Here is a 24,783-nt window from a genome sequence, read left to right as displayed (position 1 = left end):
GGGACGCGAGAGCCGCAGGCCTGACCGCGGGCGCGGGAGTCGGCGGGACCACAGCCCGGGGCACCGCTCGCTAGACTGGGCTCCGCGGACAGTGCGTTTCTAGGCAACGCCGGGCGGCGTCACTTCCTGCCATTTAAACTCAGGCCCACCCTCGCGGCGCCAGCCGCTCGCCCGAGTCCGCGCGCGCTCTTTGGTCCCGCGCGCCTTCTTCGCGGCTCCCGGCGGCTGGTGGACGCGAGGGGCGCCGAGGGCCGGGAGCGGAGTCCGCGCCCCTCGTCTGCGCTGCGGCCCAGCGGCTCCCGGCGGGCGGGCGGCGGCGATGGCGGCGGCGGAGCCCGCGAGCTCTGCTCAGCCCACGCCGCAGGCCCAGGCCCAGCCGCCGCCGCCGCCGCCTGGGGCGCCATCCTCGCAGCCGCCCGCGGCGCTCGCGGCGGGCAGCAGCCGGCACGAGAAGAGCCTGGGGCTGCTCACCACCAAGTTCGTGTCGTTGCTGCAGGAGGCGCAGGACGGCGTCCTGGATCTCAAAGCGGTGAGCGGGGGCGGGGGCGGGGGCGGGGGCGGGGGGGTGGCGAGGCCTGAGGGAGCTGGGTCCGCCGCCTGCACGGCGACCCGGCGCGGGATCCAGGCGTCGGGGCCCACCGGGAGGCGTGGGAGCGGGGGCTGGACGCGGGGCCCCCACCGGCGGGTAGCCGCGCCGCCCTGGCCACAAAGGAGCACCCTGAGCGCGGCGGCCCAGGCCCAAGCACCCAGAAATTCGCGCTTTGCTCTGGACTCACTCAGCATTGGTTTGGTGTTGGAAACTGATGCCTTAATGGACCGCTTTGTAGGACTTTATTACTGTTTGAAGAACTTCGTGCCATTTCTTCCGAAGGAAAGGAAAACGAGAAAAATTCCCACACTAATAGTTTCTAGAAGGGGAAGCTCTCCATCGACAGGAAGTGAGATTCGATTTGTTGACTTAATTTGGAATCTTACCGGTTTCTAGATGGAGATTTGCCCTCGCACGGAAAGTTTTGTGACTTCCAGACTAAGCGGTGGAATTGCTTAGTAAACATAATCTGGTTTTATAAGATGTTTGCTTCGTTCTTTGCTTCGGTTCAGGTTTTTAAACAACGTTCATCAGAAGCTGTTCAGTCATAGAGTGATTTAACCGTTCCTGGCAGGATTTGGAAGGATTCCACAGCGCAGAGGGGAAAAAGAAGTATGTGATCATGTGAATTAAAAGTCCAGCCAGTACACTGACGTTAAGAGCCAATACTTTAAAAAGCAAACAGAATTACTAAGGAGTCTACAACCACAGCGGATCGCCTTTGTGACTCCTTTACCTGGCTGTACTGGGAAAACTCCAGCACCCAGGGAATAAGTACCAAGCCACCTTCCTGGCTCGAAGCCATTACCATCCTCACTTCTGTGCCCAAGGCAATGGAAAGAGTGTCTGAGCCGGAGAAGCCTGCCTTCCAGAACTTTCCTGTTGCGTGGCCTCCTCTCGGTGGCCCAGTGGGAGGCACTGGCTTGTTGGCATTAGGATTGCCCCCTCCCCTTTTTTCTGAGTATAGATGCCAATGGGTGTCGGTTCTTACCTGGAAATGTTATTCCTGGGACTTTTTTTTTTTTTGCCACTTTTGAAAATTACTTGTATCCTCATTTACATATAGTCTCTCTCTGCCTGGCTTCTCCCTCCCCCTTCCCCTCTCTCAACCTCTTTACCTCCTTAAAAGTACTTTAATGGGCTTCTACAGTATTCAAATTGTAATGAATTCAAATGGTATGGTTTCCAATTTCACCGGCAGTAATGAGGTCAGCAGAGAAACCCCTGATGTTACAAAACACCCATTGAAGTCTGCTGTTCAGAATTAAATTCAGCTTTAGCCAGTGATTGTCAGTAATGAAAAAAAATCAGGGAATTCCTTTCCGAGTAAAGCTGGGGTTTGATAGTTGGTCCTGAAACATGATCAAACTCGGAATAAGATGGACTCTGCCCTTCCAGACTTTGTTATGTGGCTTCCTTCCCTGTGTGGCAGCAGGCTCAGGCATGCAGTAGCACAAGTTTGATATTCAAGAGTCTTATTTCAGTTATCTTGGATCTGTCCTAAAGAAAGGTTCATATATTTCTGTAGTAATAAGGGTTAATGACTTATAGAGACCAGTGTATTATTCTGTTTCCTAGGTAGAAAAACATTTTATTTATACATATATTTCATGTATATAAATACACATAAAAGCTTACATATAGGGGCAGGAAGAGGGGCATCTGTGATTGGTTATGTAAAGTGAATAAAAAATGTCTTAAAAAATAAAATCTTATATAAAACAACTTACAGTGAGGCATTCTTAGTGATGTTTCACATAGTACATCATTATGAAATATCATCAAGATATCCTGATATTACATGTTGAAGATCGACTTATTCTGAAAATTATAAAACTCATTCGTTATTTTTTTTATTCTAACTCTGAGGAAATTACATTTTTCTGTATAAGCTACTGATACAGGTTTTGCACCTCATTTTTTAAATTAATAAAAATCCAATTTTGTAAAAATCACAAATATAAAAATATATTAACTTTCCCATAAAATATCCTGAGTGGCCATAAACTAATCAGGACTGTGTAGATGGTAAGCATAATATTCCCACCCTGTTGTGAGCCTGATACACCAAACTTAAAGTTCTGGGATAGGTCTGTCAATGAGCTTGGACATTAGAGGGTAGACTTTTTTCTATGCTGTACTGCCATTGTAGTAGTCCTTAAAAATTGAAGTTTTCATGTGTCTCTGTATAATGGATTCCTTTTTATAAAGAAAAAAATAAAATTTTACTTCCCTGGAATAAAAGTAACACAGTAGGCAATGGGCATCTGTCTAAAAAGGAGGGCACTGATGGCAGGTTTCGTAGAAACAGTGTTTTATTTTTCTGTAGCTTAATAACTGAACTGTTAAAGAGTGTGGGTGTGTGTGCTGAAAATGCCTGTTCAGTATACTTTACAATATTTTATATGCCATTTTGGTGCCATCTTGAACTTTGCAAACATAATCTGGATTGTGTATGTTGTGTATTATGGTTACTTAAGTTACAATTATCTGAATGACACCTAAGTATTGGTGCCTCCCAGATCCAAACAAACACAACAAATGACCTAACTGATTACCCCCCACCCCCCAGATGAGACAGATTCAACCTCGGGCTTCAGTAGGTAACAAGGTTTTGAGGTAGTTGACAGAGGGCAGTATGTATAGAGCATAGCAAGGCTTCCTCTATACATACCTACATAGTACTTGCTTTGGGACAGCACCACTCCTGAGTATAATATGCCTGCAGAATTGAAACTGGCGTCTGGAATAGGAGGTATTTCTAACATCTGTGTTCATCCAGTATTACTCAAATAGTCAAAAGATGGGCAACTCAGATGGCACAGTGAGGAGCTTTTCTGTTTTAGAAAGAAATTCTGTGCTGCAGAGATGATCCTTGAAGATTTACAAGAGTAAACAAACATGCTATACAATTCTTTTATTATTATTTTATTTTATGTGTCTGAGTGTTTTGCCTGCATGTATGTCTGCACTACACGTGTGCCTGGAGCCTGCAGAGGCCAGAAGAGGGCATCAGATCCCTGGAATTGAAGTTACAGATGGCTGAAAGCCATCATATGGGTCCTGGGGATTGAACCTAGGTCCTCTGGAAGAGCAGCCGGTACTCTTATTAACTGCTGATGTATCTCTCCAGAAGCTGTTAAGTGATTTTTATTTGAAGTATGTAAGAGTACTCAGATTCTTAGAAACAAAGAAGGAGAACGTCTGCCAGAAGATATGGCAATACAGAACAAAAGTTGACTAATGGGGTATAGGCTGAACTGTCAAAACTAGTGCCCTCCACCCCATTCATTAATATGGAAGGTAGTTTCTTAAAAGGAAGGCTGAGTTAAATGACACTATCAGGATGTGACCTAATGAAATCAGTGACAGAAATTTGGAGATACAGAACCAGCAGGGCAGTTCACACATAAAAAAGACCATGTGAGAACACAGCAAGAAGGGAAGAAATGGGAGATGGAGGGCAGTGGGGCAGGGGTGTCAGCTAGGAACAGATTAAATATAATGACAGATGTCACAGTGAAATCTCTGGATGCCAGCCAAAATAAGAGTTATAGAAAAGGATTTTCGAACTATACAGTTGGTGGATGCAGGCACACAATCTCTAGAGATTTCAGTTTATAGATTTCAGAAGGTGACTGATTTTCCTAGTTAAATAGACACCATCAAATACCTTTTTTCTCCTCTTTTGATTATTCTTTGGTGACCTGTTTAAGAAAAATAGAAATGAACTCTTTTTTTTTTTTTATAAAAAAAAAAAGCTTATACAGAGTTTATTAAAAATAGCATCAGAAAAATATTCAAAGCTTATCTATTTCAAAATACATAAGTACAGTAGCAGTCAGAGTAACCAAACCCAGAGGGTATGTTTAGGTGCAGTTTCTTTAGGGCAGAACATAGATGTGGGATTGAAACACTTACTGTGTAAATAAATGGGGCTGCCTGGGTGGGGGGCACTTCTGCTCTTAGAGTCAGCAGTTCTTTGGTATTTCCTTGTTGATTTATGGCCCATCCAGACCCACTGAAAACAGCAGCCTCTCCACTACTCCCACTTCTTGACAGGTTGATAGCATTTTAAAATCTCTAGGGCAAATGACCCTCTCTTTTTTTGTGCTAGGGATTACCTAGGGATTTGCACAGGTTACCCTTTTTGTAAAGATGTATTCATTTGTGCTATTGTTTTGCCTCATGTGTATCTGTGTACCACCTGCATGCAAAGCCAGTGGAAGTCCAAAGAGGTGCTTGGATCCCTTGGAACTGGAGTTACTCATGCTTATGAGCCTCCATGTGGATGCTAGGAACCAAACCCATATCCTCTGAAAGAGCAACATGTGCTCTTAACAGTTAAACCATTTCTTCAGCCCTTACAAGCACCATTTTATGAGATACTATCTGTATAGGCATGGACTTAAATATCTATGAGTTTTTATTTTCAGTAAGCAAATAAGTGGAAATTTAAATTTCTGCTTTTCTGCCATTTTTATCTATACTCATTTTACTTGAATTCCCGGTCTAGTGCAAGCATATACTGAATTCAGATGCCCGAATTATTTAGTCTTTTAAGTTGTATAAAATGTTTTGTCACAGTTTGGTTTTATGACTATAGGACTAATTAATGTCAAATGCTGCCCTTATTTATTATTCTTCAGCTTTCTGGGCTTCTCTGTGAAATGAGAACACTTACTTTGCAGAGTTATTGTGAGCTTTACATTAGATAACATCTATAAAGTCCTCAGTTTTACCCTATTGCTATAGGTTAAAATCAAGCTTTTTATATGTTAATTATAATGACTTGTGTTTGACATTAGGTAATAATTAAGGAAATGGGTCAGCGTAAAATACCATGTGTCTTAGGGTTTCTATTGCTGTGAAACCTCATGACAATGGCAACTCTTATTTAAAAAAAACAAAAAACATTAATTGGGTGCCTTACAGTTTAGAGGTTCAGTCCATTATCATCATGATGGGACATGGCAGCATGCAGGCAGGCATGGTGCCGGAGAGGTAGCTGAGAGTCATACATCTTGCAGGAAGTGGTATAAGACACTGGGCAGTATCTTGAGCATATATGAGACCTCAAAGCCTGCCTCTACAATGACACATTTCCTCCAACAAGACCTCACCTACTCCACAAGACCAAAACTCCTAATAGCGCCACTCCCTTTGGGGGCCATTTTCTTTCAAACCACCACACCATGTGTCACATCTGAAGTTTTTTTATTCTCATTAAAATATTTTCTAGGCTATCTTGGTGCATCACTTGAGAACCTTCCCCCTTAATACTTTGAGATATATTTTTCCTTTCTTTATATGTCTGTGTGGTTCTGTGGGTGTCTGCCCTGTTTATACAGTTGCCTTTGGAGATCAGAAGAGGGCATTGTGAATTGCTCCATATGGGTGCTGGGTATTGAACTCAGGTCCTTCAGCACTCTTAACAGCTGAGCCATTACTTTAGCCCTCCTCAACCTTGATTTTAGGTAGAATCTCTTTGTTGTTTTTTTTTTTTTTTTTTTTTATAGCATTGCAGTTATACTGCTTTGATTTTGGATTCTGACTCCTGTCTTAATGTAAATTTCTAAATCCCAGTCACTAGAATATTGAATGCTTTTGTGTTAACTGTTGTGACCTGGAAGAGAACAAAGAACTTGCTTTGAGTACAAGAAGTTATCTGAACTTGTTTTTATGTTACCTCTTTAAATGCACCATTGTAGCACTTAGATCCTGCCTCCTTGGTCCTAGTTTATAATTCATTTGGCTTGCCCACCTGGTAATAGCATCCCAAGCTTGAATATTGTTCTACCTGTAGACATTGTTTATCTCCTACTTGTGAGTGGAAAACATCTAATACTCATCTGGGAGATCTTTTTTTTTTTTTTTTCCTTTCCCCAGGGGATTTTCTTAAAGTTTGCTTTTTTTTTTTTTTTTTTTTTTTTTTTTTTGCTATAAACTGGTTGTATGATAGTTAGTTGCAACTTTAATGGATTTCTTTATGGTTCCCTTTATTGGCTATCAGGTCCCACTATACAATTGCAATGTTTTAAAAATAAACTTGATGCCCTATCTACCAGCCACAGTAGAAAGCTTGAGATGAGGGGGGTGATTCTAATCCCTGCCTACCTCCTTGTTATATCTGAGCAGTTCGAGGGCTGGAGAAAAATGCAGTGCTGTTGCATGTAGTTGTTTGAATGAGAATGCCCCCATAGGCTCAGAGTTGAACACATGGGCCCTAGGTGGTGGCACTGTTTGGGAAGTTTAGGGGGAGTGGCCTTGCTGGAGGAGGTACATTACTGCATATGAGAGTATCGGAGTACAAGGCCTCTGCCATTTCCAGTTTGTGCTCTCTACTTTGTGCTTGTATTTCAAGATGTAAGCCCTCAGCTTTCTGTGCTGGTCAATGTGCCTGTCTGCTGCCGTGTCTTCCTGCCATGATGGACTCTTATTCCTTTGCGACCTTAAGACAAAATAAATTCTTAAGTTGCTTTGGTCATGACGTTTTATCTCAGCATCAGAAAAATAACTAACGTATTGAAACTCCCTTAATAAATAAAATTTGCCTGAAGATCAGAGGACAGAGCCAGCCACTAGATTAAACAAAGAGGCCAGGCAGTGGTGACACACACCTTTAATCCTAGTACTTTGGAGGCAGAGATCTGTCTGGATCTCTGTGAGTTCAAAGCCACATTGGACTACATGAGATTGATTCAGTCTAGGAAAGAAGCAGAGCCAGGCAATGGTGGCACACACTTTTAACCTCAGTAGTTGGGAGGCACATGCCTTTAACCCTAGCACTTGAGATCTCATGCCTACCAGTATTTGGGGAAACTCACATGCCATTAATCCCAGCAGTAGGAAGGGAGTGTATAGTAGGAATCTTAAAGGTACTTGTTAATAAAATCAAACCCGAGGCTAGTTATTGGGGTGAATACTGGAAGATCAGAGAAGCAGAAAAAGCCACAGCTATCTCACCTTGCTAGTTCCTCAGGTGATCCTGTTTCCTCAGGCTGGAAGCTTCTGAGTCCTCATCCCAATGGCTCTCAGCTGAACTGTGTTGCTCCAAAGCCTGAACGCTTAACCAACCAAATGCTTAACTAACTACATGCCTTTTTCTTCTTTAATTCCTGGTCCTCACGCCTTACATACTTTTCTCTTTCTGCCCCCACTCCTTGGGATTAAAGGTTGGGTTTCTGGGATTAAAGGCGTGGGTCACCATACTTAGCTGTTTCTAAAGTGGCCTTGAACTCAGATATCCAGCTAGCTCTGCCTCCCAAGTGCTGGGATTAAAGGTGTGCACCACCACCGCCCAACTTCTGCTATAGCTTACTCTTCCCATTTTCTAGCCACCATTTCTGGCTCTGTTCTAGTGGCTGTCTGTTCTCTGACCCCAGATATGTTTATTTCAGGGAACACAATACCCACCACAGGAGTGAAATGTCTGGGCAGAAAAAGGTATCTAAGGTGTGAGGAGACAGGAACTAGAGGCTTTTCAGCTGAGAACTCAGGCTTTCAGTCAGGATTCCTGGAGATAGGATCTCGCCTTCCATTCAGCCTGCAGATTTGGTGGTAATGAGAAGTTTCCCTAGTGGCTTGTTCCTTTGTCTGTCTGATCTTTCAGTATTTACCCCAATATCTGGCTCCGCGTTTCTTATTATAAGACCATTTAGGATTTGAACACCACCTTCTTTACTGTCCACTATTTCATGTGAGTATTTTTCTTTTTTCTTTTCCTCCCACCCCTCTACCCCAAAGCTGATGAGAAAATCGAACCTATTAGGAAGGAAACGAACGACTGCTGTTTTGTCTTCTAATGTAACAGTATTTGCCCTCGGCCCAGTGCTGGACTTCAGCTCCTAATATGCCTTCCCGCTCCCTCCTAATGGTCTCTTTAATGACTGTCCTTCCATCTGTGTTGTTAATATCTATGTTTGCCAAATCATTCCTATCAGCATACTTAGAGGTTGAAGTAGCACCTATCTTCAAAAGGAAAAAGAGAAAGAGGAAAAAGAAGAAAAAACTTCTTAAAGACCCTACAGATATGGCCTTCTGTCTCTGTTCCTCATTACAGCATGACACGTCAATATGCTGTCTATGCTAGCTTTCCTTCTGTTCCTCCAGGAGATCCCTCCTCCCCTGCCAAAGTAGTTCTTCCCGGTGCCCGGCAACCTCTGGACCCCCTCACTGCAGTGCATGACAAGTCCGGCCTCTTCCTTCCACTCCCTTCCTTTGGACTCCACAACTCCTGCGTCACACATGCCCCGTGTGCCAGTGTCAGGTCGTTCTTCATTTCTCACACTCTTGGTTCCCTTGCTGGGTGGATCTTGTGGATTCCACTGTTCCTGAGATGTCTGTCTCCTGAGGACAATCAAATTGATGTCTAGCCTGTGCCTCCTTTATATATAGCTTTGGCATCTCCTTTGTGGCCTACATTCCCATGCCCAGTGATCTCCTTTGGGATGTGACAGTCTCCAAGGTTAAGTTCCTACAGTGGTGTTCCTCACTTGCAGTTGTCTAAGTCAAAAACTCTTTTGAGCCAAGGTACTTGTTGCCAGGCCTATGGAAGAAGAACACCTCTACAAAATTGTCCTAACTTACATGCATGTGCTGTGGCACACATGCCCCAACTTTAAAAAACAAAACCCTGAGTGATCCTTGGCTCCTCTCTGCCGGAACTGCTGCTTGCAGAGCCTTCAGACTGTCCTCATCTGTCCCCCTGGATCATCACCTGAGTTTACCCCATCTGCATTCCTACCTTTAGTGGGTGGTTGCCGTTGCCTTCCTTATTGATCTCCTTTCTTCTGTTTTCTTCTCAACACGATTCTCCTTATAGCAAACAGAGAGGACATTTTGAAACATGAAGTCACATCATCCCTGTGCTCAAAGTTGCCTGGTGGCTTTCCATGTCACTAAAATTAAAAGCTGAAATCTTCACAATGACCGAGAAGGTCTGCTGTCTCTCTCCTAGTGATATCAGAACCCATAAAGTCTCACCTACATGAATGAATGCTCAAACATGAGCTGAACAAGGACACCAGTGAAGATTCCAGAGTTCACAAGAAAAAGCCCATAGGCTTCAGCCCTACATAAAGAGCTACAGGCAACTGAGAAAAGTTGGGAACAGGAGAGTTGGTCCTCCCTAAGGAAGAGCACACCAATTGGTTATCCAGTGCCAAGTGGTGAGCTCTGCACAGGTTCTATTTAGGAATATATATACTCACATACATACATGCAATAACAGTGAATAAAGAGGTCATGAATTTAAAAGCAAGTGGGAGGGCACTTGGGAGGGTCATGAGGGAAGAAAAGAGAAAAGGAAGGAAGAAATGTAATTATCTCAAAAATAAAAAGACAGCTCTTATAGTCTGGATCCTATGGATACAGTGCAATACCAGATACCAAGAGCTGTTGCTATGGCTGAATGATGTGGTACATGTGTATGTAGACACTGAAAATACAGAACTATGGCTGGCAGGATTCTGGGTCACTTCTTGAGATCTTTTTCAGAAAGAAGCAAGAACATTCTTAATTTTAGATTTTTTTTTTTTTAATGGCTACTTTGCAGTAGGCTGCTGTTCTTCACAATAAAGTCAAACTAAAGAACAGAAATTCTGTGAAGGAAAGTGAGATGGTAAAGATTCTCCTGAGTACTGTGCAACCGTGGCTAGTCCCAGTCCTGTTTAGGTTTTGATTCCCTAGAGTCAAGAGTCTTCTGGAGATCAGGAGATTCTAGAGATTCTGTAGAATTCAGACAGTGCCAACTCAGAGTTGAGGATACTAAAAAGCCTGTTGCTCCCATCACTGCACATTCTGTTCTCCTGGTCTATTGTTGGAGACATGAGTCCCATTCCAGAAAGACCTGGATGTGGGGCATCCTGGTTGGTTTTTTATCAGTTTGCACAAGGTAGTTACAACATAAGAGGGAACCTCAATGGAGAAAATACCTCCATCAGACTTGACTGTAAGCAAATCTGTAGAGCATTTTCTAGATTAATGATTGATGTAGGAGGGCCCAGACCAGTGGGTGGTGCACCCTTAGGCTGGTGGTCCTGGGTTATATAAGAAAGCAAGCAGAAGCTCTGAGGATTACCTCATAAGCAGCACTCTTCCATGGTCACTATTTCAGTTCTTGCTTGACTTCCCTCAATGAGTAACTGGGATTGGGACAAATAAGTCAAATAAACCCTTTCCTCCCCATTGCTTTTGGTGATAGTGTCTTATCACAACAGTAGAAACCCTAATGAAGACAGGTTGGTGAGTCAAGCAAGTAGTGTTGACTACCAGTTCAATAGCTGGTAACCATGTTTTAAGCTGTAAATCGCACTTGTTAATTTAGATAATGTGCTGGAAATTGTCAGGAGGGCCATTTAACTTTTTCATTAGTGCCATGAATTGTGTAGTGGGACCCTACATTAATGATATAGGCTGTGGATTCTGGAAGTGGAGCTATTGGGTAACCTCTTTTCTGAAGTTCTTTCCTAGTGGGGAACTGATCACAGGAACTATGTGGTGTTCTTCATAATGTTCATTCAGTTCTTAACATGATCATATTTGTCTCTTACCTGCTAGGAAAGAAAGCACCTTGCTTTTTTAAAATCATTGCTAGAATCACCACTGTGTTAGAGATTTTTATTTCTTGTCGATTTAATACTGTTGGGGTGGGATAATTCATCCATACAATAAAGCTTTAGAAATGCAGATCATTATTAAACAGATTTATAATTTGTGCATATAATTCCAACTACCCTTATTCCTTAATTGCCAAAAGGTCCAGATACATAGAGTAAGGCTGTCTTTTGATGAGATTCTTCTGAAGAGAGAAATAGGAAGTGACAGACTAACAATTAGTAGTTCCTCCTCAGCTTAGTCTGTAAGGTGACAAAAATTACTGCTGTGTTTTATTTCGAGGGCCATATGTTGTATCCATATTTTTTTCCTTCTCTCCAACATCTGCTAGTGTTTAGATGGGATAATTTCTCTGGTATTTGCAAAGTCTGGGAAATGCTTCAAATATATCTAGCCAATGTTCTCAAGATACTGAGTGGGTCAAATTTGGGATTGGACTCTGGTGTTTTGACCTTGCCGGTCAACTTTCTCTCTGACTTTAAAATATACACTGTGCTTTCTCTGTTCTCTTTGTCCTAAACAGGCTGCAGATACTTTGGCTGTGAGGCAAAAGCGAAGAATTTATGATATCACCAATGTCTTAGAAGGAATTGATCTAATTGAAAAAAAATCAAAGAACAGTATCCAGTGGAAGTAAGTCACACAAACCCTACCCAATACTAGATAGATATCGAGCTTTAAACCTTTCTTTAAATGCTCAGTTTTAGCTGGCCAATCACACCAGACTTCTCTTCCCCAGGACAGGCTCCCTGGGCTTGCCTATCTGTTCATTATGTGTTGGATATTTTTCTTGCTCTGTCCACTCTTTCATGTATTAGCTAGGACATGGTTGTGTACTTCTGACAAATACGTTGTTTTTACAGTACTTTTTTCAGCCTTACTTTTTTGTTTTGTTCGAATTCTACCCCAAACAAGAAGTTTACAGTTAGCTTTATCAGCACCTCAGTGTACACCAGGAAACTTAAATGTAACTGTTTAGCTTTGATGTGATTTTGACACCTCAGTCACTAGCTTGGCCTTCCAGGTGATAAAAGCCACTCTAGCACATCCTAAGAATTTCTAAAACATGGTTCTTGTCATCAAAATTTTTTGTTGTTGTTATTGAAAGGTGGGTTTTTTTTTGTTTGTTTTAAGATTTACTTTTTATGTGCATTGTTATTTTGCCTGCATGTATGTCTGTATGAGGATGCTAGATTCCTTGGAACTGGAGTTACAGACAGTTGTAAGCTGCCATGTAGGTGTTGGGAATTGAATCTTGTGTCCTCTGAAAGAGCAGCCAGTGTTCTTAACTACTGAGTCAATCTAATTGAAAAAAATTTCCCAAGCAAGTATGTATAGCGCTTTGATGTTTAAGTTTTATAAGTATTTTATGTATGGTTTTCAGAAGAGTGTAAACTCATCTTGACTAATGTATAAGTCAGTTTTATTACTATAAAAATTAAATGATATTAAATGGGTGTCAGATCCTGAAATTATTTATTCTCATGCTTTTAAGGGGTGTAGGTGCTGGCTGTAATACTAAAGAAGTTATAGATAGATTAAGATTTCTTAAAGCTGAAATTGAAGATCTAGAACTGAAGGAAAGAGAACTCGACCAGCAGAAACTGTGGCTACAGCAAAGCATCAAAAATGTGATGGAAGACTCTATCAATAACAAATATCCTTCGAGTAAGTGATACCTATAGCTGCAGAAGGCATACATGCAGTGCTTTACTCTCAGGCTTAGCAGTTACGTTTTACAAATGAATATGTTTTAGAATTTTCTATGACTTAGACTGGCATTTAAAAAATACTATCATTTTAAGTTGTATGTATTATTAACATTCTTGTGTTGTAGTGAGGGGGGAAGATATATATGTTCTTTCAGCATACTGACTAACAGGATGCAGCATTGTAGCTTAGTATGGGGGTCTGAATATTATTGCTAAGTATGTAAGGGTGCTTTAGATAATTATGTCCAGTTGTAGGGCAGTAAAAACATAGCAACTTTCAGTTTTGAAAAAATAATTTGAGTTTAAAGAACTATCAAAAGTTTATAGTCCTTGATATTATTATTATTATAGTAATGGTTTCTCCTACTACATAGGGGGGGGATATTAATAATGCAGGCCATGTGTTCCTTACACATCATTCTCTATGCTTAGAGATCTTGGAGATTTCTTTGGTATTTATTTACCTGTACTTTTACAGAAACTTCGCAGTTTTTCCCCACCTCACAGAAATATTTGAGTAATGTGTACAATGCATTCATCATGTTGTCTTACTTGTTACTTTTGTGTGGGGGTCAGAGCTCCATAATCATGTGAGTACAATGGAAATTTTCAAGCTGTGTTCTGTGGAACCTGAAGATTCAGAAACCAGTGAAGTGATCTAGAGTTTGTTACCCTGCTTTATATAGCTTTACACGATTTTGGCCATTTACAAGTCTCGTAAACCATGACTGTACATATGCCGTATAGCTCACATAGTTGTGATATTTTGATGTGTCAAAAAATATTTCTATCTGGGAAAAGACTGCTGGATTTAGCTAATTCTTAGAAATGGCAAGGGCTCAGCCAGGAACAGACTTGTACCATACCACCTCCATCTGGCCCACACACCCAGGAGGCAATATTCCTCTGACTTCCTCATCCCAGGGCCAGGAAAAGGCAGCCTAGCATCCTATAGAAAAGAGTTGGTCAAAATTATTCAAACTAACCAATTCTGAAGTGTTTCCCCTTCGCTGCCTTGCTTTTTTTTTTTTGACCTGAGGATCGAACCCAGGGCCTTGCGCTTAGCGCTCTACCACTGAGCTAAATCCCCAACCCCTGCCTTGCTTTTTATATGAAGACCCAAATAAAAATTCCGGACTAGTGCTTTCTCCTGCCTTCTAAACACACTGTTTTATTTCTCATGTGGCCTGTGACACTTTAGTCTCTAAGAGCTATGAGTGTAATATAGTTTGTTTTCCAGAGCCTCCTCTCTTTCTTTCTATGGTCATGCAATTCATTAAACAGTTACCCAAGAAGATTTAGCCTGTATGGCCGCTCTCCACTCACAGTGATAATGTTCTTTCCCATCCATTCTGTATGCACACACATCTTTAGTATATGTACCATTTTCCATCGTATCCCCAAAGTCCTCAGATGTCACAGATCAGAATGGCTGCTTGTTCGAGCACACTATAGGACTCTGCCTACAGACCTTTAAAGAATTGTCTTCCCGAAGACTTGCACTTTTGTCTCACCGAGTTGCAGCACCTTCACTCACTTGATTTCAGTTTGGACTTCAGTTTGACTAACTTAAGTAGGCCTTGATATAAATGTTGTTCCTTAACTCTTACGACAGTACGTTTTCCTATGTAACTCACGAAGACATCTGCAATTGCTTTAATGGTGAGTACTGTCGGCCTTTTTTTTTTTTTTTTTTTTTTTTACATTATTCCATTTATTTGTTTATCTGTTAATTTGTTGTTCTTTTTTTTTTTGGTGTTTTTTTTTTTTGTTTTGTTTTTTTGTTTTTTTCGAGACAGGGTTTCTCTGTGTAGCTTTGCGCCTTTCCTGGCACTCGCTTTTGAGACCAGGATGGCCTTGAACTCACAGAGATCCACCTGGCTCTGCCTCCCGAGGGCTGGGCTTAAAGGCTTGCACCATCACATTCTTCCTCTCAACAACCTGTTGACTGTAGTTTCTCACAATTCTCCATACACTCAGCCTGACAGTATTTTCAGGAGTTGTGAATATTTTTGTCTTTCTCAGTAGTGGAGTGTTGATAGCCTGCTTACATTTCTGTTTTCATGGCAGTAATCTTTTCCACAGCTTTTACTTTATGTGTGTTAGGGCACAGTTGCCAAGGAAAGAGGAACTTAAGTCAACAGGATTTAGCAGCCTTTTCAAAGTCACAGGAGCATTGGAACTTGAAACATAGGCATGTTTCATGAAACTGTGTACAGCAGGTACTAGTCACAGGTGGGAACGCAGAGAACTCTTGAGGAAAGTCAGGTGAATCTGTTTTATAACCAGGAATCTTATTCCTGATCCTGTTCCATCTTCTGCTTCCCATGTTTAATGCTAAAAATGACAATGTGATAGATTAGCTAAAGTGGATGAGACCATTTCCAAAATTATAAAGTAAAATTCTGTGCATATTTGTATTGTGCATGTTTACTAAAAGGATAGCATGTGTATTGCCCGCACAAGTTGGCCTCAATCTCACTATATAGGATGACCTTCTCATCCCTCCTGCTCCTTCCTCTTTGGTGCTGGGATTATAGGCATGTGCCATCACCCCTGATTTTTGCAATGTTGGGGATAGAACCCGGGCCTTTTTTGTAGGTTGGCACTCTACCAACTGAGCTACACCTCTAGCCTCTGTTTATTTTTGAGAAGATTCTCAATTAGCCAATGCTGGCCTAGAACTCACTATGTAGCAAAGGAATTCTTAATTTTCCTGCCTTCACTTCCTAAGTGCTGGGATTAAAACCATGTACCACCACACCTGGAAGTCTGTGACTAAATCTATACTTTTGTCTCATTCTTACCTGTCTTTTATGGACCATAGCATTCTACAGTTGTTAAGTATTTATTGATTTTATTTTGCCAGGTGATACACTGTTGGCCATTCAGGCACCTTCTGGTACACAGCTTGAAGTACCTATTCCAGAAATGGTATGTAGGATAGCTTTTTATACAAGTGAAGAAATAGATCTACTGTTTCAAGAGAAACAAATGTATTTTCTTGAACTAAACAAGAACAGTGTGTGGACACTTTGAGTTATTGGTATTTATATACCTGAAAGCACTGATATCTAAATGTAGGTATCTTCAGTACTTCAGTAAAAGTAGCTGAATGAATCTGTACTCCCCTTCTCTCCTATTCTCAAAGCATTTAAGAATTTATAGTACCTAAAGCTTTAAGAAACAAGTTACCCTTTGGAAAAGGAAGAATTTTGTTAACTATGTAGGAAGTCAAGTCAGTTATCTTGGAAAAGTTTTGGTTTGTGAAATCTGTTAATTCAAATAGGACGTTGAGATGACCATAGTCATGGTAGCTTACTTCAGAGATTGGAGTTCATGCTTGTGGCCACTTTGTACATTACTGAGCATAACCAGGTAACATTACAGATAGTGAAATGGATGGTGGTGAATGCGTGTAGTAATCATCCCAGCATGTGAGAGTCAGTTTTTTTTTTTTTTTTTTTTTTTTGGTTTTTCGAGACAGGGTTTCTCTATGTAGCTTTGCGCCTTTCCTGGATCTCGCATGGTAGACCAGGCTGGCCTCAAACTCAAAAAGATCCGCCTGCCTCTGCCTCCCGAGTGCTGGGATTAAAGGCGTGCGCCGCCACCGCCTGGTGAGAGTCAGTTTTGAAACCAACCTGGACTACACAGTGAAAGTCTGTCCAGTGAAGATGAAAGTGAGGGACGGGAAAGAAGTGGAGAGGAAGGAAAAGACAACAAAGGGAACCACAGGGACAAGGAAAGAGGAGAGGACAGGACAGATTATTTAGAATTTCACAACTGACAGCCATTTTAGCCAAGTTCCTCTTGGGAGCAAGTGACTTACAGACCTCACAATTCCATTCTACTTGGTCTTTTCTCCTGTGTTGCAACCCACTGACTTTTTCATGTGAGTTTAGTTGTTCGATTCTAATGACTTTGCCTTTGTCTTAATGTGTCAAGTTAGCTAGCAGTGATAATACTTATTTGTTTATGCCCAATAACTTCAAAGGGTCAGAATGGACAAAAGAAATACCAGATAAATTTAAAGAGTCACTCAGGACCTATCCATGTGCTGCTTATAAATAAAGAGTCCAGTTCATCTAAGCCGGTGGTTTTTCCTGTCCCCCCACCTGATGACCTCACACAGCCTTCCTCCCAGTCCTCAACATCAGCGACTTCACAGAAATCCACCATGGCTGCTCAGAACCTGCCTGAGCAGCAAGTTTCTGAAAGAAGCCAGAGTTTCCAGCAGACACCAGCTACAGAAATATCTTCAGGTTGGTAGAAAGTCTTTGATCTAAAAATTTCAGGTGACTACCTCAAACAGATCAGAGAGCTTTAGATAAAAGGCAAAATAAGCTTATTAAATATTTTAATTTAGTATCCTCTATATTCTATATGCCTGTTACTAGAATAGATATTATAAAGGAAGATTTTAAAGCAAGTCCTGTCTTTATATTTTTCTAGACATAATACATATATGGGTATGCATGTGTATATGAATTTTGAGGGAAAGAACCCATAAGGAATACTTAACCACTTTTACTGAAAACTATTCATACACTGGCCCAGAAGTAATTGAATGGTGTGTCATAATCAACAGTTTCGTACATATTCCCACCACAGGCAATTTCAAGCTACCTACCCGAATCATTGAACTATTACTAATATTAGCCAGGGGGGTCATATGAAATCCATACTTGTAGGCACATATGTGTATATGCACATTACAGGAGTATCCATCTAATCAGTTACAGTGTTTATAGACTATATAGAACTTTTGTTTCTAAGCAAATACAGAAGTCACTATAGATAGAAAAAGCTGTATTATATAATTTGTATTGTTTGCTAATGGAATATATCTCATTGCTTCTACTGAAATTTCATAATCAATAACAGTGAAGCTAGATTTTAATTAGACATGGGTTAGTTTTTAGCTTTGTGTCGTGCGCGTGTGCATGAGTGTGTGTGTGTGTATATATATATATATCTCACTTCCTATAAGTTTATACACTATAAGAAAGTACTAATTCCAATTTAATTGGGATACACGAGGTAAACAAACTGTATATGCTTTTAGCTTAAACCTAATTGCTACCTTGGTTTCCAAAGAGCATTTTTAAAAATAATAATTGAGTCCTTTCTGTGTACCATTTGGTAAAGTGAGAGAAATTACTTGGGCCCACGTTACAGGTTTGGAATATCAGATGAAAATGTTAGCTAATAAACCAGTTAAGATTTGTACGAGGGAAAGTAGCAGTTAGCTGTGCAGTGGTGAGCCTGAGGGTAGGGTGACTTGGAAACAATGTGCTTTTGGAAAGCAGAGGATAGCATTTCAGAAGCTTCAGAGATTGAAGATGAGATGTTTGCAGTTGCCACAGCAGAGACAACCTATGACTAGAATAGGGAGCCACCAGGGAGATAGGAAAGAGAAGTAATGAGCAGATAGGAGAAATTTGTTTAAGTAAAGCAAGTACATTTTGATGTATAAGATATGGAGACAAAATGAACAGGAGAAATGAAGTGTTAAGTGAGTAGAATTATGTCACACTTGTAACATATTCAGTTTTAGAAGAATAAGTCTTTTCCTGTCTTCAGTTTGCGAGTTTAAAGATAATGCCAAGAAAGTAAGTACTCATCAAATTCCTTCCACAATGTGCTAGGACTTTTAACTTCATTCTGCTAATCAAACTAGTGATGTGACTACCATATTGAAATGTAATTGCCTCTATCTCATTTGTGTTTTCAACAGGATCTATTAGTGGAGACATCATTGATGAACTGATGTCTTCTGACGGTAAGTAGTTGAAGATTTTACTACTGGATATACATCACTATCCTAGAGTGTAAATGCCATGTGACTCAAGATTATACTAGGCATCTTTTAGAATTTTTATTTACTTACATTTTTTGGGAAAGACCCCAAAAGGAATACTTACCACTTTCATTGAAAACTATTCATATGCTGGCCTAGGAGCAAGTGAATAGTATGTCACCAATGAAGCTTTGTGCATATTCCCATCACAGGCCATTTCAAGCTGCCCACCTGAATCACTCTGAACTATTACTAACATTAGCCAGAGTGTCATATGAAATAATTATTAAAAAACATCTGAAGTATGCTAATTAATAGTTTTGCTGGGCTTTTGTGTAAGTTTGCATTCAGGATTGTGAGAAATTTTATGTTAATCATAATAACTCCTGTGGAAACCAACTGTAACAATGAATCTGTTTTTCCTTTGCAGTCTTTCCTCTCTTACGGCTTTCTCCTACCCCAGCAGATGACTACAACTTTAATTTAGATGATAATGAAGGAGTTTGTGATTTGTTTGATGTTCAGATACTAAATTATTAGATTCCATGAACACTTGGGACTGTTATCTACCTCTAACTGTAACATTGTAGAACTCTTAATAACCTAAGTATTTAAAATTATGAATGTAACACCGTTTTAGTTCGCTGATTCTGAAATGTTCTTCCCTAACATTTTATTTTTTACTTCACAAAACTTGAAAGGGCTCTGACTGCTGGGGGGGGGGTGATTAACTGTCTACCAGCACGCCCCTCCAGTGATTGTATCCACTTTCTTTCAGCGCTGAATCCTGCTGTAGCTTCCTCTCCTGAGGAGAGTTAAGCAGGCTTTCAGGTCATCACAACAAAACATCGCCCAGAAGATCACTTACTTGTCTTTATGTTTTTACTGCCACAAAATTATATCTATGTGTCCTTCAGACATTCACTGCCACATAGAAAGTGAAGGACGTCACTGTTGCGTGAACAGATTTTGTGAAGTGCCTTCTGTTTTAGCACTTTAAGTCTTACCAGTTTGTTGACTTCTGACATTCCACTTTCCTGGAGTATAGGAAAGATCTGTTATGTAGTTTGTTTTTAAAATGTGCCAATGCCTGTACATTAACAAGATTAAAAAAATAAAGTTGTATGAGCATTCAGTTTATTGATCTTTGGGGGAATGTGATAACTGTCACTAGATTACAATTGAGTGAGCATTCAGTTTATTGATCTTTGGGGGAATGTGATATACTGTCACTAGATTACAATTGAGTGAGCATTCAGTTTATTGATCTTTGGGGGAATGTGATATACTGTCACTAGATTACAATTGAGTGAGCTTTCAGTTTATTGATCTTTGGGGGAATGTGATATACTGTCACTAGATTACAATTGAGTGAGCATTCAGTTTATTGATCTTTGGGGGAATGTGATAACTGTCACTAGATTACAATTGAGCCATTAGTCTTGTCGCTTCATCAACATTAGCTGGTTCATTTTCACGGTGCTTCTGAGGAATCAAAGGGAAGAAAGTTTAAACAACAAAAACTTAAGTAACAGCAAACTAAACCACTGTGACTACAAACTGTTATCTACTTTAAGTCTTTTAGAGTCCCTTTAAAAATAGAATAAATTCTATATCAGACTTAGTGTTTGAGCCTTAATATGACTTACAGTGCTATATATACCAAAACACCAGGTAAAAATTACTAATTGAAGTGTTAGCCTTCAGTACATCAGTCATGAAAGCAACTGATTTCTACTTACCAGCTCTTTCTGCACAGATTTAAGAGAAAGACTTTTTGAAAAGTTTGCAAGTTCTTTCTGTATATTTACAAAAGCTGTGTTCATTCTGTTGACTTTTTCATCATTCATAATGTTTATCTGTAAGAATAAAAAACCTTAGAATCTCATAACAGTTAAAAGTACTGCGCTGTCTACATGTCTTAGCAGGTAAAGGCATTTGCTGTGCAAGCCTGGCAGCCTAGATTTGATCCTGAACACATGCAGCTGTCCTCTGACCTCAGACACCCTCTCCTACCCCTGACTGCATGTGGCACAGACACAAAATTAAAAGAAAAAAAATTTTTTTTTTTTTTTTTAAGAAATCTATAAACTCTTGATTCTACCAAGTAGATATTTTACACAAAAACTACTGTTGTCTTATATGGAAATTTAGTCAGGAAGTTTGGACTTTTCAAAAATATGGATTTGCCTCATACTTAAGACTCTGACATAAACAGATCAAAGTGTGTGATCTGGAGCTGGAGTTGAGTTTTCAGCAACCACATCATGTGACTCAACCACCTCCATTTCTAGGGGATCTGACACCCTCTTCTGGACTGCAGGCCTACATAGAAGTGGCATATGATACACATACACATTTTTTAGAAAAAATTTTAAGTGACAAGTCCTGGCTATGGTATTTAACTCTCATTTATAAAAAACAAACCTGGATCAAATGCTTTCAGTCCTTTCAAATAGTAAACTCTTGAGCCCTTTTCTGGACACATTCTTTTAATGAATGAACATTAGCCCTCTTCAGTCTAAGCACAGAGAAGAAATGGTGTACTCAATGTTGCCACCAGTATCTCCTTAAAAGGCTTTGGCTCCTTTGTACCACATTCTTCATGAGAACACCAATATTCCCGACTGTCATCCAGAAATACCACAATTATCTGCTGCTTTGTGAATTCAAAACTCTGACCACTCTATGTATGGAATCTGCTCAGTGAGTTCATCAGATCTAGTCTAATGGTCTCTTGTCTCAAGGTCCTGTTCTGCAGGATCTTTTTAACAATGGACCTCTACCCTCTGCCCCTATGAGACAATATATCTCCTCCCCATCCCCCCACACCCCATCACCTCTCACACCTTGACAAAATTTGCTTGGTAACCTGGCTAAGCACAGTTGACCCACTCTGAGTCCAGATCTTAATCTGACTAAAGTCGTAACTGGCTGACTGTCTTCATTAAATTCATTGTCACAAATTTCAAGCTGTCATTTATGTAAAATTTAATAAAGCCACTTTCTGAAGAAATTATTTGATATTAACTCCAACTACCTATTTAGCTATGCCCTTTCTCTGATCCTATCCACTTATGTAAAAGTTCTACTGTCTTAAAGCTCAAGAAAGTAATATTCCTCATAGACTATACACATGCTGCCCTCGGGTTCCCCACTGCAGTATTAGCTCTTTCATTCAGGTCTCTGCAACTACAAAGAAAACCCAGTGGAAAACTCTCTCCAAACTCCTGTCTTACCCAACTTTACTTCCTTTGTAATTATGCAATCATAAATCTCCTTTAGAAAGTGTATCCCAGTTCTTAAGCGACATAAAAGTCAGTTTTTAGTGGACTTTTATGACAACTATTACATCCTGGAGAGCCGGCTCACTTACTACTTAAGCTAAGAAACTGTCTATGAGTATACATAATCTACTTAGCCATGAAAACAATTCCTCAGGCATTTTGAAGTATAAAGATTACTATTTTTATTTATATTCGTGTGCACCTGCATAAGTTTTTGTGCACCATGTTTATGCAGGGAGCCATAAAAGCCAGAAAAGGATATCAGATCCCCTAGAACTGGAATTAGTTGTAAGCCCCCATGGGGTGCTTGGAATTCAGCCTTGGTCCTCTGCAAAAGCAATAAATGCTCTAATTGCTAAGCCCTCTCTCCAGCACCTATTTTGAAGAATAAAGACAAACATTTTCTAATTTTGTATTCTTCATTTTACAGGCTTTTTTTTGGGGGGGGGGGATTTAGACCAGTGTTTTTTGGGTACCCCTGGCTGTCCTGGAACTTGCTCTGTAGACCAGGTTGGCCTCAAACTCAGAGATCCACCTGCCTCTGCCTCCTGAGTGCTGGTATTAAAGGGGTGCACCACCACTGCATACTCCATTTTATAGGCTTTTAAGTTCCAAGTTTCTAGTTACCAAGCTGCTGGTGGACTTTGTACGCCTTTGCTAGTGGAATCTTAAATATACTTCAAAGTGAGCTCATAAGAACTTCTGTCCTGCATACTGTCTTAACAGTAATTTCTATGGTCTCATACAGCTATTAGGCTGTTGTGTGGGACCTCATATGTGTGTGCAGTTTGTTTGTTTTTGCCCACCTCTTTAATTTGTATTTTAAAAGAGAGGTTATTTATCTTAATATTTTTAAAATAATCTTGCCTAGTAAGAAATGCTAAGAATTTCTGGTTTAAGTAACAAAATCCCATTATTCAGTAGTTTCCAAGTACATTTTGCTTGTAAATTAAAGTCAGACAGAATACTTACCTTCTTAAGATTAGTAGTAACTGGTTTTGCCTTATTTTTAGCTTTGAAGGTTCTTTGGTTGGCTATGTGAAATACATTCCTGGACTTCTGCCCTTTTAATTTGTTCTTGGCCATTGTCTAGAAAAGAAAGGGTTAAACTGCTTATATTTTGAACCACAAATAATTTTAACTTTTATGTCCATCTTAGTTTTGATTATTTTAAAAGTTGCTACATAAATACCATGTCTTCCACTCCTAGACATTTTGCTTTATGAATGAGGCACACATCTCAATCTTCCCAATGTCCCCAGCCCAGGCCTGAGATGCCCAGTTAATATCTATTGGTTGAATTTGGTACCATCAACACACACAAGCAACAATTTCTTCTCTACAGCATCTTATAGTAGTAACTGGCAACTATTCTGCAAGTTCACACACTAACACACGATTCTGGTTCCTATTGTATTAGGTACTAATTACTTGTTGATTTCTTTTCCCTTTTACTCTACTTTCTTTTGTCTAGTACTCCCTATCCAAAAAAAAAAAAAAAAAAATCCTTAATCTTGTACTTCCTACCTCCCTCAGATGCCTTTCACCAACTTCCCTGATATTTCAAGACAAATGGTTTTTACCTTGAAGCCTTGTTTTCTTTGCTCAGGCTAAATAAAAATTTAACTTCTAACTTAGCAGTTTCTGTCAAGTCCATTTAATAATTCATCTAAAGAGCAATTTTTAAAATAACATTTATTGAGCTTTTACTATATACAGTCACTAGACTAATGTCTTATGTGATTTAACTCAGTTATTCCTCACCACATCCCTGTGTGGTAGGTACTATTATCCCAATTTTACAGATTAAAGAAATGATGCAGTTTGCCAAGATTTAATTGTTTTTGTTTAAAAAAAAAAAAAAAAAGCCTGGCGGTGGTGTTGGTGCACGCCTGTAATCCCAGCTCTCAGGAGGCAGAGGCAGGCAGAGTTTCTCTGTAAATTCAAGGCCAGCCTGTAGCCAGAACTACACAAAGTAACTCTGTCTCGAAGAAACAAGAATAAATAGGCAGTAGATAATACATGATTACAAGAGTAAACAAAAATCTAAAAAGTCAATTTCTCTAAAATCCCTCATCTAACCTCTTACATACTTATCAGTTACTAAGCCTGAAGTAATAAAGAGTCGATAAGTATCTAAGTACACATACGCCAAGCAAACAGGCATTTTATATACACAAATATTAACATCAACATAAAGCAAACACAGGCAAAGGTGTTACTAACTCCAAAGACAAGAGAGATGCTTAACTAAGCTAGAAACACAGAATGGTTCGAGAAGACCAACCACCTAATAGAAGTCAGGATTGGGAAAGCTGACAGCTTGAAAATTGTGATGAAAACAGTTCAAATACAGGGAACCTGCTAAGGGGTGGCCCCAAGGTCTCAGGCCCGCCAGGGCGGGTGGGTCCATAGCCCACGACTACTAGGCAGCGGGCGGAGAAGTCCGTACAACAGAGCCCTCGGGGCCGCCGCAGCCAGAACTCCCAGCACGCTCTGCCTGGCCCCAAACATTTCAACCCAGCGCTCCGACAAACCTCGTAAGTTCCTCACCGAACTGCAAAACGCACGCGGCTGTTCAGGTTCCCAGTGACGCCATCCACAAAGTCAAGACGCAGGAAGTTCCGGGAAGAAGCAGCCAGTTAGGTGAGCGCTTTCTAGCCGTAACCCCACCCATGGCACGGGCTCCCCGAGTCGGGCCACGCCCACCACGTACAGTCCTCGTCCCTCCTAGCCACGCCCTTCACGCACCGCCCTCTCAGCGGAGCCCTGCCCACT

At 40.5% G+C, this 24,783-nt stretch overlaps 2 protein-coding genes across 7 annotated transcripts; one reads left to right on the top strand and one right to left on the bottom strand.

Annotated features, from left to right (window-relative positions):
* The first annotated feature begins 144 nt into the window (after window positions 1–144).
* E2f5 (E2F transcription factor 5) lies at window positions 145–20,611 on the top strand. Of its 3 annotated transcripts, none has more exons than XM_036178288.1 (8): window positions 145–529; window positions 11,730–11,839; window positions 12,702–12,863; window positions 14,534–14,580; window positions 15,788–15,852; window positions 17,051–17,180; window positions 18,656–18,700; window positions 19,149–20,611. In XM_036178288.1, the coding sequence occupies exons 1-8, from the start codon at window positions 320–322 to the stop codon at window positions 19,256–19,258; spliced, it is 879 nt and encodes a 292-aa protein (XP_036034181.1). In that variant the 5' UTR covers window positions 145–319; the 3' UTR covers window positions 19,259–20,611. The 3 variants fall into 3 exon arrangements, with proteins under 3 accessions (XP_036034181.1, XP_036034179.1, XP_036034180.1); XM_036178286.1 differs by having other exon boundaries at window positions 16,913–17,180; window positions 19,149–20,606; XM_036178287.1 differs by having other exon boundaries at window positions 14,537–14,580; window positions 16,913–17,180; window positions 19,149–20,604.
* Window positions 19,834–24,706, bottom strand: Rbis (ribosomal biogenesis factor). Of its 4 annotated transcripts, none has more exons than XM_036178292.1 (5): window positions 24,543–24,706; window positions 22,978–23,094; window positions 20,461–20,577; window positions 20,123–20,203; window positions 19,834–19,998 (listed from the first exon to the last, which is right to left on the bottom strand). In XM_036178292.1, exons 2-4 carry the CDS (start codon window positions 23,089–23,091, stop codon window positions 20,141–20,143), a joined length of 294 nt encoding a protein of 97 aa, XP_036034185.1. In that variant the 5' UTR covers window positions 23,092–23,094; window positions 24,543–24,706; the 3' UTR covers window positions 19,834–19,998; window positions 20,123–20,140. The 4 variants fall into 4 exon arrangements, with proteins under 4 accessions (XP_036034185.1, XP_036034183.1, XP_036034184.1 ...); XM_036178290.1 differs by having other exon boundaries at window positions 19,836–20,068; window positions 20,130–20,203; XM_036178291.1 differs by having other exon boundaries at window positions 19,836–20,203; window positions 24,559–24,706.
* Between the last annotated feature and the right edge of the window lie 77 nt (window positions 24,707–24,783).

Source organism: Onychomys torridus, chromosome 2 (genome assembly GCF_903995425.1).
Source record: "Onychomys torridus chromosome 2, mOncTor1.1, whole genome shotgun sequence".
NCBI lineage: Eukaryota > Metazoa > Chordata > Mammalia > Rodentia > Cricetidae > Onychomys > Onychomys torridus.
This window is presented reverse-complemented; position numbering and strand designations above follow the sequence as displayed.